The sequence below is a fragment of the Parasteatoda tepidariorum genome, chromosome 5 (assembly GCF_043381705.1).
Source record: "Parasteatoda tepidariorum isolate YZ-2023 chromosome 5, CAS_Ptep_4.0, whole genome shotgun sequence".
Classification (NCBI taxonomy): Eukaryota; Metazoa; Arthropoda; class Arachnida; order Araneae; family Theridiidae; genus Parasteatoda; species Parasteatoda tepidariorum.
The window spans coordinates 86,237,101-86,254,184 of record NC_092208.1 but is presented as its reverse complement, the minus strand read 5'-3'; the positions used below and the strand labels follow the sequence as shown (position 1 = coordinate 86,254,184).

At 29.5% G+C, this 17,084-nt stretch overlaps 1 protein-coding gene across 2 annotated transcripts in view; it reads left to right on the top strand.

The window, feature by feature from the left end:
* The window catches only part of LOC107456568 (sodium/potassium-transporting ATPase subunit alpha-B), an 85,559-nt gene extending 76,591 nt beyond the window's left edge, over nt 1–8,968 (top strand). The window contains exons 17-21 of one of the 2 annotated variants that reach the window (XM_043050241.2): nt 1,863–1,957; nt 2,779–2,953; nt 4,760–4,890; nt 6,145–6,246; nt 8,571–8,968. In XM_043050241.2, the coding sequence (XP_042906175.1) occupies nt 1,863–1,957; nt 2,779–2,953; nt 4,760–4,890; nt 6,145–6,246; nt 8,571–8,691 (624 nt within the window). In that variant the 3' untranslated portion in view covers nt 8,692–8,968. The remainder of the gene's footprint in view (nt 1–1,862; nt 1,958–2,778; nt 2,954–4,759; nt 4,891–6,144; nt 6,247–8,570) is intronic. The other variant, XM_043050242.2, reaches the window with a different exon arrangement.
* The last annotated feature ends 8,116 nt before the right edge of the window (nt 8,969–17,084 follow it).

The window sequence follows — 17,084 nt, the reverse complement described above, 5'->3', positions numbered from 1 at the left end:
AAATAAATAAATAAAAAAACTATAACTTCTCTTGCTGCTGGTCTAGTTTTAAAAGATATGCCTTGCAGATCAGTGACATCCCCCTTTTTTTTAATTTGCTCCTTTTCTATTTAAACGTTCATCCATTGAATTTAAATGGGTGACTTTGCCCAAAGAGAGAGGTGTATCTTCAAAAAGCAATGTTTTGGAGACACACTTCTTACTTTATTATTCTTCATATAAATAGCCTCTTGGACTAATATAATTTATGGCTGTGTTCCTTTGATTACTTGGCAAAGGGGGTCCCTAAGACTTCCTGATGTTTTTGAAAGCAAACACAATCGAAGTAAGAAAGGTTGGGACATGGCTCATACACTCCTGGAAAAGTAGTTATGTTAATATAAACTGTACCAGTTTTTAATTTTTTCCATGCTCATATGAACACTGCAGGCGCAAATTGAGACTTGAGTACCTAAAAACTTCATTGAAATGTCGAAAAATAGATATTGGTTGCCTTATTAAATTTTCCTAGTGATTAACTATTCAAATTATCAATGTTTACGTGATAATCAATCACTATTTGTAGGGAAAAAACAAAATGCGCTCTTTTTACAAACACCAGCTCATTTTTGGAGGTCTGAGCGGAAGACTTTTAATTAGGAGCAAACATCGATTGGATTTGTTAAGCTAAAATCTGGATAGGCTTGGCCAGATAAAGGAGGACTTGATTAGATGGACTTTTCTATAATTATTCCCTAGATTCATAGATATACATTCGTAAACATTTGTCTCTCAGACAAACATATTAATTGATGATTTTTGTTTTATGTACTTAAGAAGCAATAAACACATTTTATATCTGAAAAAATTTTTATGAATCATAAATTTTCTGAAATAAAATTACACCTCATATTAAACTGCCATGATCCATGTACGCAATTTTTTTTTACATTTGGAGCAACAGTATTTCAATGCATACATTGTAAGTGCAGCATTGTAGTTCAATGCATTTCAATTAATTTTTTGAGGCGTAATTTTTTCTGAGATCCACAGCAAAAAAGTTTTAGCAAGATCTTCTGCAGTTGGCCTTTTTAGGCATCATATCAAACTTCACATTTTTCAGCACTGGCACGATCATACGTTAGGCAGCTTCCCTAATATATATATATATATATATATTTAAACAAATAATTGACAAGACGTTGGTTTTTTATTGTTACTATTTGCGTTATGCACATAAATAATGTAAGAATTGATTATAGCCATGTCTGCTAGAATTGATTTTAGCCATGAATGTTAATGAATCTAGGGCTAACATTATCCAACATTTTGACGTATTTATTAAGCAAAAGTTTAAATTAAGTACAATTAAAAATCGGTTTTTTATTATTTGATTATTGTTAAGATTAGTTTTTGTAGTTCATTTTACTGAAAGTAAAATTTTTTTTAGTCATTTATACTTGTTTTATATTTTTATTCCTATTTTATGTAGTTAAATCATCAGATTTACTTTTGTTTCTTAATTTATCACCATTTTATATTATTTAAATGACTGGTCCTGTTTCTTTTTCTCATCAGTCTCACCCATTATTTTTTATTATTTACTATTGTTATTAGAATTATTTTTATCTTGATTACGTATTGTTTATGTCATTAGTCTTAGTGGGTTTTTTTTTAATTTCTACTCTATGTTATCTTATTTGAGTCTCCAGTCTTATTTTTTTTCTTTATTTTTCATTATTTATATTCTATGAAGTTAATAAAATCCGTTGTGGATTCACTCATAAAGCGGTTGGTATTAAATACTGGGTTAAAAGCATCCTTTCTTTGCGTTGTTGGTGTCTTTAAAAAATAGCACATTTGCTTTCCCAATTCTAATTCAGGTGCCAGCTATATCACTTGCTTACGAAACTGCCGAAAGCGACATCATGAAGCGTCAACCTCGAGATCCTCAAAAAGACAAATTGGTGAATGAACGGTAAGTCTGTGGGTCATTAGGTTTTCTGGATTGGGTCTTCTCTAAAACTGGATCTTCTTTGCATTATGTAATAGTAATGTACAATAATAATTATGTATACTTTACTTTATGTAATTTGCTTAGCTCATGTCTTCTTTAATTAAATATATTTTGCAAAATGCAGTCATAAACATTTTGGATTAAATTGGCTGTCTATACAGGTAGGGTGTTTTGAAATGACCGTACTTAATATATATTTCTAGAAACTTCTTTAAGAATGAAGATAGATGGCCACCACATTTTAATATTTAAGTGTAAAAATAGAAAAAATGCTATCAAAATACGGCAAATCACTCAAATGTAAATGTGCATAAAACATTAAAATCTGCTTGATTGTGTGAAGAAACTCAATGGAGTTGAAAGACGATTATAAGAAAGTCCTTGAAATTTAAACCGGTAATCAAACAGGTTTTGATGTATGTTCACTGTTTGTTTGTTTTTTGTAAATTTTCAGATTTTTCTGTTTTAATTTTCTAAAGCAGCAACTGTGATTGTAAAATAACTTTCTTTTTTTTTTAAATTACCTAGATAATTTTTTTTTTATAGTTTTCTCTGTGGGTCAGTTTAAAATGTTTTAGAATTATTATCGAATTTAAATTATCAATCAGCTCTAAGCATTTACTAAAAATACAGAAAGTGGTAATCCCTTTGAGGAAAAATAAATGTGTTATTTCAAAATTATAATGTGATTATTGTTTGCTTAATATCCCATGTAATGAAATAGCAATTTGCTTAGAGCTTCCCATTATTGCCAATGTTGAAGTATGATTAATATAATGCAGGTTAATATCAATGTCGTATGGCCAGATTGGGATGATGCAGGCAGCTGCTGGTTTTTTCACTTATTTTGTGATAATGAGTGAGAATGGTTTTTGGCCTGGAAGGCTGTTGGGACTGAGAAGAGAGTGGGACTCTGCAGCTGTCAATGACTTAACTGACTCTTACAATCAAGAATGGGTAAGTGTTAACTTCTTGCGTATCCATATTTATACATTAAAGTGCCTCGTTTTTAAACTTTTTTTATCTAATACCAGACTAAAGTTGCCAATCTGCATGGATATTACAGATATACGTTTTCTTTTTTTTTTTTCAAATCAAATATTATCTTCTGTGAGGAGTAAAAACACCAAAATTGCCAGTATTTTTAATTGGATTAAAACGATCATAGTTTTAGGTTAAAAATCCCACTTTTGCTGCAAACATACTTTTAATCCTCTAGATGCAAGTTAAATATCCTTTAAGGGATTTACAATGCATCCCCTGAAAGTTGAAATGGAACGTAAATGCAGTGCAAGTCTTAACTATATTGGATACTGATGCTATCCAAGCGATTCAGAACTTCACATATAAGTGGTTGCACCTACGGATCCTCAACTATTTCTACTGAACAAACCAACTATATGTTAAACCAGCTTAACTGATCTAAATAGTAGTGCTTGGGCTCCATTTGTTACAAATTGTGATTCTGATTAATATCTTGGTAGAACTAGCAGAGAAAGCAAAGTTGTTTTCATGATACTACTGTCACAGCTGCATATTCAAAAACTGCTTTTAAAACCAAAGTTACTGTCACCTATACTTTGGCCATGTGGCAGGAGCCCTTTCTACCTACAGGTATTCAATTCTGATTCTCACAGTACTGTTGAAAAATAAAAGTGCGAATGATTTTCTAGGTGGTTGAAATACGCATTTGTTTGAATGGACTATGGGGTGTTATTTTCTTTCTAATTAATTAGTCGTCATGAGACCATCAGCATTGGGCTGAATGTCTTTATGCTTGTTGAGAGAAATAACTATATCTGCTTTTGAAAGGCTTCAAGGAGTGTCATTTAAACCAATAAAATGTAAGTTACTTTAATGCTAATAATTAACTGATTGAACAAAGCTCTCTGGTTAACCAGTGCACAGAATTTTTAGATAGTGCAGGCCACTAATAATCTAGAAAGCAACTTCCTAAAAGCAGGACATTCATTGCAATTTTTAAAATGATACAATACAGGATCAAGGCACTGTACACTGTAGTGATTGGTTCAGTTCTTGTGTGAGATCACTCGTATTGGTCTAAATATTTACTTGGGTATCATCAGGCCTCCAAGTTGTAGCAACACTACACATTTCAACTTTCAGAAAAGACTTCTGTGTTCCCTTAAGGATATTTAACTTTTATGTTGGGGATAATAATAAAAAAATTAAGACAATTTTGGCATTTCCAGGCAATATTTCCCACAGAAAACGTTATTTAATTTGGAAAAAAAAATTTATCTGTTATGTCTTTGTGGATTCGCCACTCTTTGTTTGTTATTACATTTTGCTTTGAAAGAAGTTTAAAAACGTAGATACGTTTTTTTTATAGCTCCTAGATTTCGCTGATTTCACCTGCTCTTTGTTTATTTTAAAAGCATGCAAGAAAAACTCCCCCAAAACATATTTTTCTCTCAGTTGATTTCATAATTACAACCATTCTGATGGTGAATTTTTAATTCATAGTTAAGGATATTTGTTGTTGAATTTCTGTAATATCTGTTATACAGTGTCATTGTTAATTAAAAGTACAGTAAGTGGAAAGTTCCTATTGGAAAAAGGATGTGTTGTACGCTTAAGAACATATTACTTTTTTTATGAAATTTTTATTCATAGTTAAGGGAAATCTCTACTAAATCTTGCTGATATTTGATATTCCACCTAAAATTCAGATCAAATATCATATCTGCTCTATGATAAAGCAGAATGGATGATGAATAAATGTTGAAATTTTCTTTTTAGACATTCAAAGATAGGAAGATTTTGGAATACACTTGCCATACTGCTTTCTTTGTTTCAATTGTGATAGTCCAGTGGGCAGATTTAATCATCTGTAAAACGAGAAGGAATTCCGTTTTACACCAAGGAATGAGGTAATGTATGATTATAAGTATTCAAATGATATGAACTTAAATTCTATTCTAATACGCATTAGTGACATTTGTTGTTTAAATAAACATATTTATAGTCTGCGAAATAAAATAGAAAATCATACTTAAGAACTTCTGGAATCATGTTTGCATTTCCGTGTACTAAAAAGCAATATTTTTAGTTTGAGAAGACTGCCGTTATGCTGATTAATTGCAGGTGACAATTTAAGTTACGAAAGAAGTTGAACATGTATTTTCTTTGAATGAACACACTTTATTTATTTTCAAATGATTCAGGTTTTTGACCTTGAAAATTTTATAGTGAAAATAAAATTGATGAAAGTATGAGAATACAGCTTCTATAGATTTTTTTTTTCATTTATTAGATTTTAGCAATTAAAATTACTTAATTTAACATGATTTAAAAACGTTAATATCTTATAATTCATGATGGTTTTTATCATTATTAAACTAAGTAATCGTTTAATTATTGCATTGAAGTTATTGCACTATTTACATATTTGAAATTTAATGGTAGCAAAGGATCTTAAATAAATTATTTATTTTTATTTATCTAGTTTTGATTCTAAAAGAATTGTGAGTATATACATTACATTATCTCACTAAAAGTATCCAAACGCCCACTTAAAGAAAAGGATCTGGAATTATGGTGTAAGGCCTAGGAGAATAAATTAGATAAATTTGGAATAGATAAGATGCATAAAATAGTAAAAAACAACAATCTTGAAGACACGTTTCCATACATTGACGTTTGTCTATTTTTTTTTATTTTTTTTCATGAGCGACATTTGTCAATTGTTATTCATGATAACTAGATGTATAGTGGTGCACGTTCATTTGCCAGACTAAAATTAATAAAAAAATTGAGCATTGAATATGATGTCTTGCAGGAAATTGATTTTAATGATGTGATAGAAGACTTCATCTCTCAAAACGCGTAAAAAGTATTGCTACCTTAAACTTCTTATGCAAATAATGTATTAAAGCTTTTATAATAATATATCATTGTTTTACTTTCTTAAAATAGAAATTAAAAATTATTCAAAAGTAAATTTTTTTCTTTGAAATCACTCAAAAAGGGCCCCCACATGAAGACAGACCCCCTAGAAACATAAAAACGCTCTGTTCATGTCTAAAAGAATTTTTTTCCTAGCACTGTGCCAACATCAAAATACAATTAAAACACGATAAAACCAACCCATAGTTTTTAATATTTCTATTGAATCTTTCTTATAGGAATCATGTATTGAATTTTGGCTTAGTATTTGAAACTGCTATGGCAGCTTTTCTTTGTTACACTCCAGGAATGGATAAAGGTCTTAGGATGTATCCTCTCAAGTAAGTCATTTTTAAACATTTTTTAACCGTTAAAAAAGCAATAATTCTCTTACTTGATTGACGGAATTTAAAATGAAACCCAAGCAAAGATCTTTTTTAACTATACTGCAGTCATTTATTTAGCTAAATCCTTTAATTTCTAATGTATTGGTAGATTAAAGTACTAGGTAACAATCTTATAGAGGAAGAAGGTTCCAAGTAGATTTTGCAACTAATGCAGGGCTCAAAGTTGTCCTTAATTTTCTTTTTTTATAAAAGTGTCCTTAAATGTCTTTAATTATTAAGTATTTTAATTAATACTCCAAAATTCCAAGTTTTTGTTGAAGTTAACAGAAAGAATAAATATTAATTATCTAAAAGAATTAAAGAAATTTTAAATTCAAAAATTATGCTATATGCCATGAAACAAAGTAAATAACAAAATGAACGACTGTCATAGTGCATCAAGTACGATATTTGTCTACTTCCAGTGTTAAGAGACAATTACCCTTGATTTGATGGCTGAAAAACATTCAATGTGCGAAAAGCATTCAATGTCCTATCTCTCTACTCCCTCCTCATCATTACATCATAATCAACTCTTTTTTACACGAAAATCCTCGTATTTTTTTACTACTTAACAATTTTCTATATTTAATCTATTTTCTCCTCTTTCTTTGTAGATAATAAGCCATGAAAGGAATTTATGTGTAACTTTAAAAAAAAAAAAAAAAAAAAAAACTTAGTTTTTTTAAAAAATTTCCTAGTTTTACTTAATTGCGGGAACTACTAAATCTATTACCAATTGTTATAAATACAAATCCTTTTTGGTATTGTACAAATTTCTCCCATTAGAGAATCAGCATCTTTAAATTGTCCTTGCAATTTGGAGGCAATTTTGTCCTTAATTTTTATATTTTGCACTTCCATCCTTGTTAACCTAACAAAGTCTTTTAGCAAGCAAATTAAAACTCCAAGAGTGTGAACTGTTAGGATTAACATAGCTTTACATTTCATAGCTGCAAACTCTACTGAATTTTGTCAGTTTTTTTCTGGTCTGGTTTAATAAAAATTCTCCTGTTTTTTTTATATATATATATATTTTAAAAAACTCCTTTAAATTGAGTAAGTTTTCTAAAAAGGTCCTAATTTGAATATTATTTTTACTTGGATTATTGATTGCTTGAATATTTCACTAAGTATTTTACTAATACGTAATGAAGCGAGACACATTTATAGAAATCAGTTTATTTTTGTTCTAAAAATGTTCAGTTCACTTTTTTTTCAGAACTTCCTTTTTCAATTAATTGAAATATCTTTTAACTATCTTTGATAAATTAAATACTATTCAAAATTATGAGTAACCATAATGCATAACATTTCAAGCTTATTTAATGTCAATCATAACTGGAAAATATCGCATTTTTTTCTATTTTGATGACTATAAAAATTCCGTATGTGTAAAATATTTAGTATATCATGCTACAATTATCATGAAATTTATATTATTTCCTGAAATCTGCTGGATTTTTTCCTATCCATGTTGGCAACTATAGATTTTGTTTTCGTAGTATAGTAATATTTAGATAAGTATTACTAATACATAATATTACTAATACATAATACCTCATTTATAGAAATCGGTATAAAAAAAAAAATTCTAAAATTTTCAGTTTAATTTTTTTTAGAACTCCCTTTTTCAATTAATTAAAAAATCTTTCATTTATCTTTGATGAATTGTTGTTGTTGTTCATTTACGTCGCACTAGAGCTACACAATGGGCTATCGGCGACAGACTGAGAAACATCCCTGAGGATGATCCGAAGACATGCCATCACAATTTTGATCCTCTGCAGAGGGGATGGTACCCCTGCTTCGGTAGCCCGACGACCTGCACGCGTAGTCGAGCACTTTACGGTAGAACAGTTTAACGAGGACCAATACCGCACACCCTCGGTCCCTAAGCACATTGATCCAAGTGGACACCCACCCGCACACTGACTGCAGCCAGTGATGCTTGACTTCGGTGATCTGCTGGGAACCGTGTCTTAACGATCAGTCCACTGCGGGACTCTTTGATGAATTAAATGCCTATTACTATTCAAAATTATGGGTAAATATAAAGCATAACATTTGAAGATCATTTAATATCAATCATAACTGAAAAATATCAAAGTTTTACTATTTTGATGACTATAAAATTCCCTATGTGTAAATTATTTAGTATATAACGCTAGAATTATCATGGAATTTATATTATTTCCTAAAATCTGCTGGATTTTTTTCCTATCCATGTTAGCAGCTATGGATTTTGTTTCATACTTATTTGTTCCCATTTGTTTTAGATTCAATTGGTGGTTACCAGCATTGCCCTTCTCCCTTCTCATATTTGTGTATGATGAAGTGCGAAGATATATATTGCGCAGGAACCCTGGCGGATGGGTAGAGAGAGAGACTTACTATTGACCTGCTTATTACTGTGTTAAGGACATTATGACAGATTTCTCATTTGAATTGAAGCTCCTGCCAAGATACGGGTGCAAAAGCTTCCACATAAAAGTACTATGCGAGAAATCTGAAAAAAGGGATGATAAGAAAGTTTTTTTTTAGTTTTTTTTTTTTTTTAAATTTTTATTTTGTGACATCCAATTGGTGTATCTCGAAAGCTCTTCAGAAAATCGTAAATGTACCTTAACTATTTTGAATAGTAGGAACAAGTAAATTAGAAGAGGAAGAAAAAAAATTAATTGATATTTGTAACCATTTTACTTTTAAATCTGCATTCTTTATTTAATTTTTTTATATATCTATATATATATATTTAAAAAATGCTTTATTATTGGATTTTATAATGTTGCCAAATTATACTGTAGAGCTGAGTGCATTTTTTGTTATTATTTTAATTTTATAGTGTTTATTTTATTCTTAAATAGGTGAAACTTTTTAAACATTATCATTTTTAACATTTTACTATGGTTATTGTTATGTAGCTAAAATTATCATCTGTGCTCTAGCAACTATCTAAATTTAGCTTTTATGTGAACTTGTGTAGTTTCAATTTTTGCCATTTGCAAAAGAATGACTTTACAATTATACAATTTTCAAATTTATTCTACTCTAATTGAAATTTCGATCTTTTTACAAACATCTATTTACATCATCTTATCTATAAATGGCTCAAATACTTTGCTTCCTCTAAAAAGTAACGTTTTGAAGAATTTCAAATAAAGAACAAATTATTGCACAATTATTTGCAAAAGAAAACAAAATTTACATTATATTTCTAAGATCTTTATACACTTAGTAGACATAAATGAGTAAAACTCTCACTTTCACAATATTTTTTACGAATATATATATATATAATGCATTGAAACAAAATTCTAACTGCACAGTCGACTCAAAAAGCTGACAACCGCAGGTTGGTTTTTTATAGACTATTCTCTTTTGATCAATCTTTAAAAAAAGAAAAATTTTCTTCAATGTCGCTCAGTTTTTTTTTTCTTCCATTTTTTTACAGTAGTTTATTTGCTTTCATATAGAATTGGGTGGAATAAATTGTCACAATTAGATGTTTTTGCACTTAAATATTTACAGTTTTTAGAAAAGTTTTTTTCTTTGAATATGAAGCTTTACTATTTTGAAATTATAAGGAAAGAAGTATGATAGTTGCCTTAAACTTGTGTCATTACTTTAATGTTGTGTGAATCATGCCACTCATATATGCATATTCATATGTGTATATTTTAGGCAGTTCATATAAATCAGGCAGAGGAGAAATCTGAAAATATATTTAATCCAATCATTGGTGTGGTTTTTTTTTTGTGTTGTGTTTTGTATTCTTTTACTTAATCTCACTTAAGAATCTCTGAATGAAATTTGAAACATAAGTGCATTTATTTCTTTTTCACCAGATTTCTTTCTTTTTTTAAAAAAGAAAAAGAAAATTGTGTTAATTGTTTCTTGTTATTTTATACAATTATCCCCTAAATGCCAAAGGTTTACTTTTCGATAAAACTGTTACGTAATTTTTTTTAGTATTTTTTACTAATTAAAGATAATGTAAGAAAAATAATTATCTTAGACGTTTTACTTTACTTATTACTCGTTTTGTGTTTAAAACAAAACCTTTGACATTATTGGACCAATTGGATGAATCAAAACCTGTTCACCCTGGGCCTTATTACCTAGCAGCTATAACAGGTTTAAATTCTGTTAAACTTTTGGCATTTAGCCTACTTGTGTCAGTGTTTCATCAAGAGTAGGAATCCATTCCATGACGAAATATTTCAGGAAGAAAGCTCTTTGCAATCACTGATTCCAGTTATGATGAAATGCAATGACTTTATCCTTCAGAGACAGTTCAAATTATATTTTTGTTATACTGTTATTGGCATAGAGTAAGTATATACATGTATGTAGAGTGGCTCTATAAAAAGTGACCCCAACAGACGTCATGTGACTTCAGATGCTCAGTTTTGCTTTGAATAATTTCCACTCTTTGTTTTCTGTAACTAAGAACTTTTTAAAAAATAAAAAATGTCTGTTTAAGATTAATAATTCTGTAGATCTATTAAACTCATTTTAAAAAAGATAGATTTTTAGAGGTATGTTTTAATTATTTACAACTTATCTATTGGTGTGAAATCAGGTAGTAAAAGTTATCACATAATTCTTATTACCTTGTGTGGAGCATTTGATTTGCGACTCCAAATATTCTTTGCTTTTAGTTCTGATTACAGGGAACCTTGAATCTAATGACTATGGATTTTATTGCTCACTACATACAGTCTATGTATTTTTATTTTGACTATAGAATTACAGATAGCTTAGACTTTCATTTTTATGTGCTTTAATTCTGTCCAAAAAATTATTGGCAACTTTTAAAAGCTGTGGAATAGTCCATTTTGTTGCATTGTGTAATTTTGACTACAAAAATAAGGACAACCTTGTATTATGTATTTTAATTTTGGCTGCAGTTTTGCAGACAGCCATCCGACTATAGAATTACAGATAGTTTTGACGCTATGTGTTTTTATTCTGATTACTAAATTATTGGCAGCTTTAAGAAACTGTGGAATTGTCCAATTTGTTTAACAGCCCTTTAGCTTTAATAAACTTTTTTTTTTTTTACTAAATTTGTAAATGACTGCTTGTTTCTACTAACTTCTTGCAGTTCGGAATTAAACCCTTATTGATTGGGAAAATTAATTCATATACTTAGAAATAATCTTTTGGGTGTTTCTATAAAATCTAATCTTTATGCAATTTTGATGTAAGTGTATTTTAATGTTTGGAAATATTTAGCTGAATAAATATATGTGTTTAAATTCTTTGTACATTTCTATCAAAGTTTAAAATGAATTAAGTTTTATTTTTCCCACCATTTTATTATAATGTTAAAATATCATTGTATTCTTTTCAAACTCTCGTTTGTGTGTAGTCATTTGTTTACTTTCAACTGTACATTAGAATGAGTCAATATATTTAGTAAATGAAGACAATCGAGTCACATGACCACTCTCGTTAGTATTGGGGGCAATGGCTGATGACTCCTTCTGCGTTTACTATGCTTACTCTATGGTTATTGGTATGTTATTAGATAGGTTTTTTAATATGTTATAATTCAATTGCAATCTGATTTACTCTGAAAAACAAATTTCTTTGTTTGTTTCTCTTTTTATATATTGTTGATAATGTTTCAATTTTGTATATGTTTATCGATATCAATCCACCGGCTTCTGTTTCATAAAATTAAGTTTGTGGTTTTGATATTCATTTGTTTTTTTTTATTAATTGTAGCTTTATATAATTTAATAGTATTTGAATATTTAAGGAAAAATAAAGAAAGAAGATATTTTTTAAAGCATCTACTTTTATCTGAAATGTGTATTCTTTGCTCACAGATGTTTGAGGTTTAAAAGCCTTGTATTGTTTTTTCTTTGTTAAAAAAAATACTTTTAAAACAAGTTGCATTTCTGATGAATTTTAATAAAGTGTGTGCACTGAAAATGTAATGTTTTTTATTTTATTTTATTTTTCATTGTATTTCATGTTGAATTGGAAGGATGCATATAAATATATAGCAATAAAAAAAAAAGACTGCTGCTGTAATTGGTAGAAATGAGAAATCACTATTGCTATAAAAATTAGTTATACGATGTGATTTATGATTAAGGCTTGATATTCCTTAAACATGTAAATTATTTACTCTAATCAATGAAAAATAAATACAGTTTCTATTTTTTCCCCTGTTCTTAATTTCTTATGAGAGACTCTCTTTGTAAAGGAATTGTATTTTGAATTGGTGTGTGTTTGTACAGATATAACAGGATGATTTTATTTCGATTTATAACGATCATCAAGCAGCGTGTCTAAGGCATATCAACAGTTTCTACACTCAGTATACTCTCACTATCTCAAAATTGAAGGGACACTGAAAACATTTTGACTTAGCGAGTTTTTGAGATAACATGTCCAGATCTCAATATGTTCTAAAAAGTAGAGTCATAAAACATAAGAATAACTATTGAATCTAGTTGACTATAAGTCTAAATATAATGATGATAATTTTATTTTTAAAAGTAAGAAAAGAACAATTATGCATTAAATAAAGAAGAATTGGTTTACAATGAACTTCTATTATGATTTTTCTGGAAATATTCCTTTTCTATTTCGAAAGAAATTCACCTTAGCAAGTTTTTGAGAAGAAACCCTTTGACATAGGAATTCAAATTAACATAAGGCAGATATATAGTGCCATGGGGAATTATTATTATTTATTTTTTTTTGACATAACAAGGTTTTTCGAGATATTGAGAGTATACTGTATTTTATTTTTTATTCTTACTAGAACCTCTTGGGAACAACCTATCTGAGACAGATTTCCTGTCTGTCTAAGATATATTTCCAGTTATTTCTGTGAATTTTATATTTGGCTATTACAATTATCAGAAAAGCTGAAAATAGGGGAAGTCCAAATTATTTTAAATCTGGTTTATTTATACTGATGGTGTTTTTTAAGGTTACGGGCGATTGCCTGCATTCCAGTAGCATTATAATAATACAACAAGCATGCAGTGTTGGCCTTTCAATTTCAAACTACCTCCCTATTTACAGTAGATTGTGTCTGTTCTTTTGAAGGTTTCGAAAAATAAGAAATATGCTGTAATCTCATCATTTATGTGTTCTTAAAGTAAAGAGCCATTGCTTGGTATTCCTTGCACTGTTTTTAAGTGTAAGGGCAGTTGCATGGTATTTCCTTCTCTGAAAGTTTTAAATTGTGTGAAATTTGAATCACCTTCAGGCAAAGAAAAGAAGAAAAAAATTATTATTAATTAAAATTAATATAAGTGTGTGGCAAACTGGAAGTGCCAAAATACTTCTTTTAAAGGCATTTTGTTATTAGAAAGGTATTATTTTAAAATTCAAATTTCCGAATTCTGAAATCAAAATAATATATATATATTATTTTAAATGCATCTTTTTTAAGTAAAGTGCTGCCATTCATACCTTACCTTTCCCCACATGCTGAAAATATGGATCAGTCCAATCGCTACGATGGCAGTTTGGAATTAAAGAATTAGTGCTGCACTCTTGTTGTTTGTAATAATGTAGTTGGGCAGACTTGGCCAGTTTTGCCAAGTAATTCTCATTCACGCTGGACTCTACTATATTAAGATTCATTGTAAACTTAAATTTATTTATAAAAACAATATTTGTTCTTGAAATTCATGCAGTTCATTAGTTTCTAAATCATTTAAGCTAAAACTATTGATTTATGCATAAAATAATTTCTAGGGTGCAAAATTTAAATGCTGATTTACACTAAATAAAAATGAAAACATAATAAATCGTATCTCCAGACATAAGTAACTGAGAAACTAATATTTATTTTGGACTGTTAAATCTTATTTTGCACCTAAAAAAACTGATAAACAGGAATCTCATGAATATTGCTACTACAGCTTTAATGCATAAAAAAGTGTTTTAAAGCTGCTTTGATTTCATAATATTTTAAATTAACTTAAAGTTTTTCTGGGACAGTTATTTACACAAAATACAGGCAGAAAAAAAATAATCGTTCTCTAACAATCATGGCCATTGGGGTTAATTTTAGAAAGAAAAAATTTTCCGCTATTGGGCCCTCCACAAAATATTTTACCTTATAAGCGACGAATTCGTTATATATATATATATTTTTATATAATTTTCTATCAATACTTCTCGAAATCATAACGATATTTTCTTAAAAACATAAATAAGATGAAGCTTTCATCCGACTACTACTTTTATTTTTACTAAATATTAATTTTATATTTTTAGATAAACATGAGCTAAATTTTGTTTTAATTTGCAAAAATATTTTAAAATTCTAGCATATTTGCTAGATAAGCAAAATTTAAATTAAAAGATTCAACCTGGGTTAAAAGTTTATAAATGTTATGTAACTGGGTATTTTTTCTTTGCTTTAAAGTTCATAAATGTTATGTAACTAGGTATTTTTTCCTTGCTTTAAAGTTCATTTTAAAATATCAAAAGCCTTTCTGACATCCTTTGAAAAGAGATTAATCTTATTGAACAAGTGATGATTATGGACATTAAAAAAAATTTATAGGCAATCTATAACTTTATTCATGAACAGTTTTATAATTTTTATTTTCACCATACAATTTCCCTAAGAAGTGTGACCCATGCCTGTAATTTTGTTCCCAGGGAGAGCTGCGTAAATAGTCCCCAAAAATGAAGAAATTCAAACCGCATAATGATCAACTTTTAATTTTTTTTTTCACCACGCTTATTTCGGACATAATCCTAAACTTAGCATTTTTGCGGCAATAAATAAAAATCCAATTTTTATATTGTATTCGTTTGACCACAAATGACCACCTTTTAGTTTTTTTCTTATAACCCTTATTTTAGTTGTGACCAAAAAAATAAGGTTTTGGGGAAGCGTGAAGTTAACCCCCGAAAATCAGGAAAGTTTAAAATTTCGACTGAATTTGTTTGACCACTTTTTAGTTTTTTTTTACCACTTTTACTTTAGCCGTAATCTTAAGAATAAAGCTTGGAGGAAGCTTTATGTTGGCCCCCGAAAATGAGGAAACTCAAATATACAAACTGCATTCGTTTGACCATAAATGATCATCTTTTAATTTTTTCGACCGCTTTTATTTCGGACATAATCTTTAAAATTATCACATTTTTACGCCATATAAAGAAAATTTCAATTTTTATGGTGTATTCGTTTGACAACCTTTTAGTTTTTTTCCAACCTTATTTTAGCCGTAATCCATAAAAATAAGGCTTGAGGGAAGCGGAAAGATAGCCCCCGAAAATCTGAAAAATAAAAAAAAATTTCAACTACCTTTGATCGACCACCTCTTAGTTTGTTTGTTTTTTTTACCATCCTTATTTTAGCCGTAATCATGAAATTGAATAATATTTTTGAAATTAAATTGTAAACATTAAAATATTTGTCTTTTCTTAGAATTAAATTTCAATGGATCTACGAGACTTCAAGTTGTTACCGCGGTTCCGCTTGTACATATTCTGAGCCTGGATTCAATTGGAAGGATTCTTGCACTCTCATGTGCAACTGCTGAATTTTGCAGGAAATTGGCGATCGAAATGGGCTGCAGGTGGCGTAGAGCAGAACTCTTTTCCTATGGCAACACTTCACATGCTTTCCCCATTAGCGTGTGGAAAGTCATAGAGGAAGGAAGTACGTTAGTTTCTCTCTTGATTTTCATATAAATTAAAATCTTTTAAGTTGGAAAACTATATGGAACTGAAAACTACATTAAACATAGTTCTAAAGAAAAGTATCAAGGAAATTTTTAAAAATATTTTTATTAAGTAAAAAGGAAAAATATTAAGAAAAGGGAAAATATCGTAGTACATTATTCCTATATAACTGAAAAGAGGAGGAGAGGGAAGGGAGAAGGGCTAAAGGCATGAAACCGGTCTCTCCCCAGATGGCGTATTCGAGTGTTGCGATCGCGAATTCTTAATCTCAGGCTTCATTTTCCGCCCTCTGAAATAGAACCGAATAAAACTAAATTTTTTTTTTCATTNTGATGGCATGTCTTCGGATCATCCTCAGGGATGTTTCCCAGACCGTCGCCAATAGCCCATTGTGCAGCTCTAGTGCGACAAAGTGCCCTTAATTTGTTCTATGTAAAAACTTAATAAAATTTAGAGGCAAGATTTTGAAAACGTATGACAGGACCGGCTTTCACTATTTTAAATGCAGAAAAATATCTTATGTTATTTAGATTTGTCATTCCAAAAAAATTTAATTTATCATCTGCAGAGTAACAAAACTGTGGTGTCATGTCTTCAGATTATTCACGGGGATGCTTCCCAGATCGTCACCAGTAACTCATTGCGCAGCTCTAAAACTGCATTAATAAAGAACTGCGACTACTAGTTAAAACATCGAAATTGTGTGATCATTTTATTTTTCGAACTCTTAACAAGTTCTTCGCCTATGCGAATTCATGTATGCCAGATTAGGAAATATGTGAACCTTATTGGTGAAAATACTACTAAAAACTCACCAATCATGTTTTCGCTCGCATCTCCTAATTCAGATACGCGAGGCTTTCACATCCAGTGTGAATGTCCCATAAGCAAAAAAACAAAGGTGAGAAAATCTTACAGATTTTCGCACCTTTGATCACCGTCGGGAGAAAATGAGAGCTTGATTGGTGAGTTCGTTGAGAGAAAATATATTTTACCAATCAATCCTGGAGGGGAAAATATATGTAGTGAGAATGACCCTTGTAATCGTTATTTACCTTTACCTTAAATTCATGGCAGCCAAAGCAAATAACTGCAACTGTACGATTTAAAAA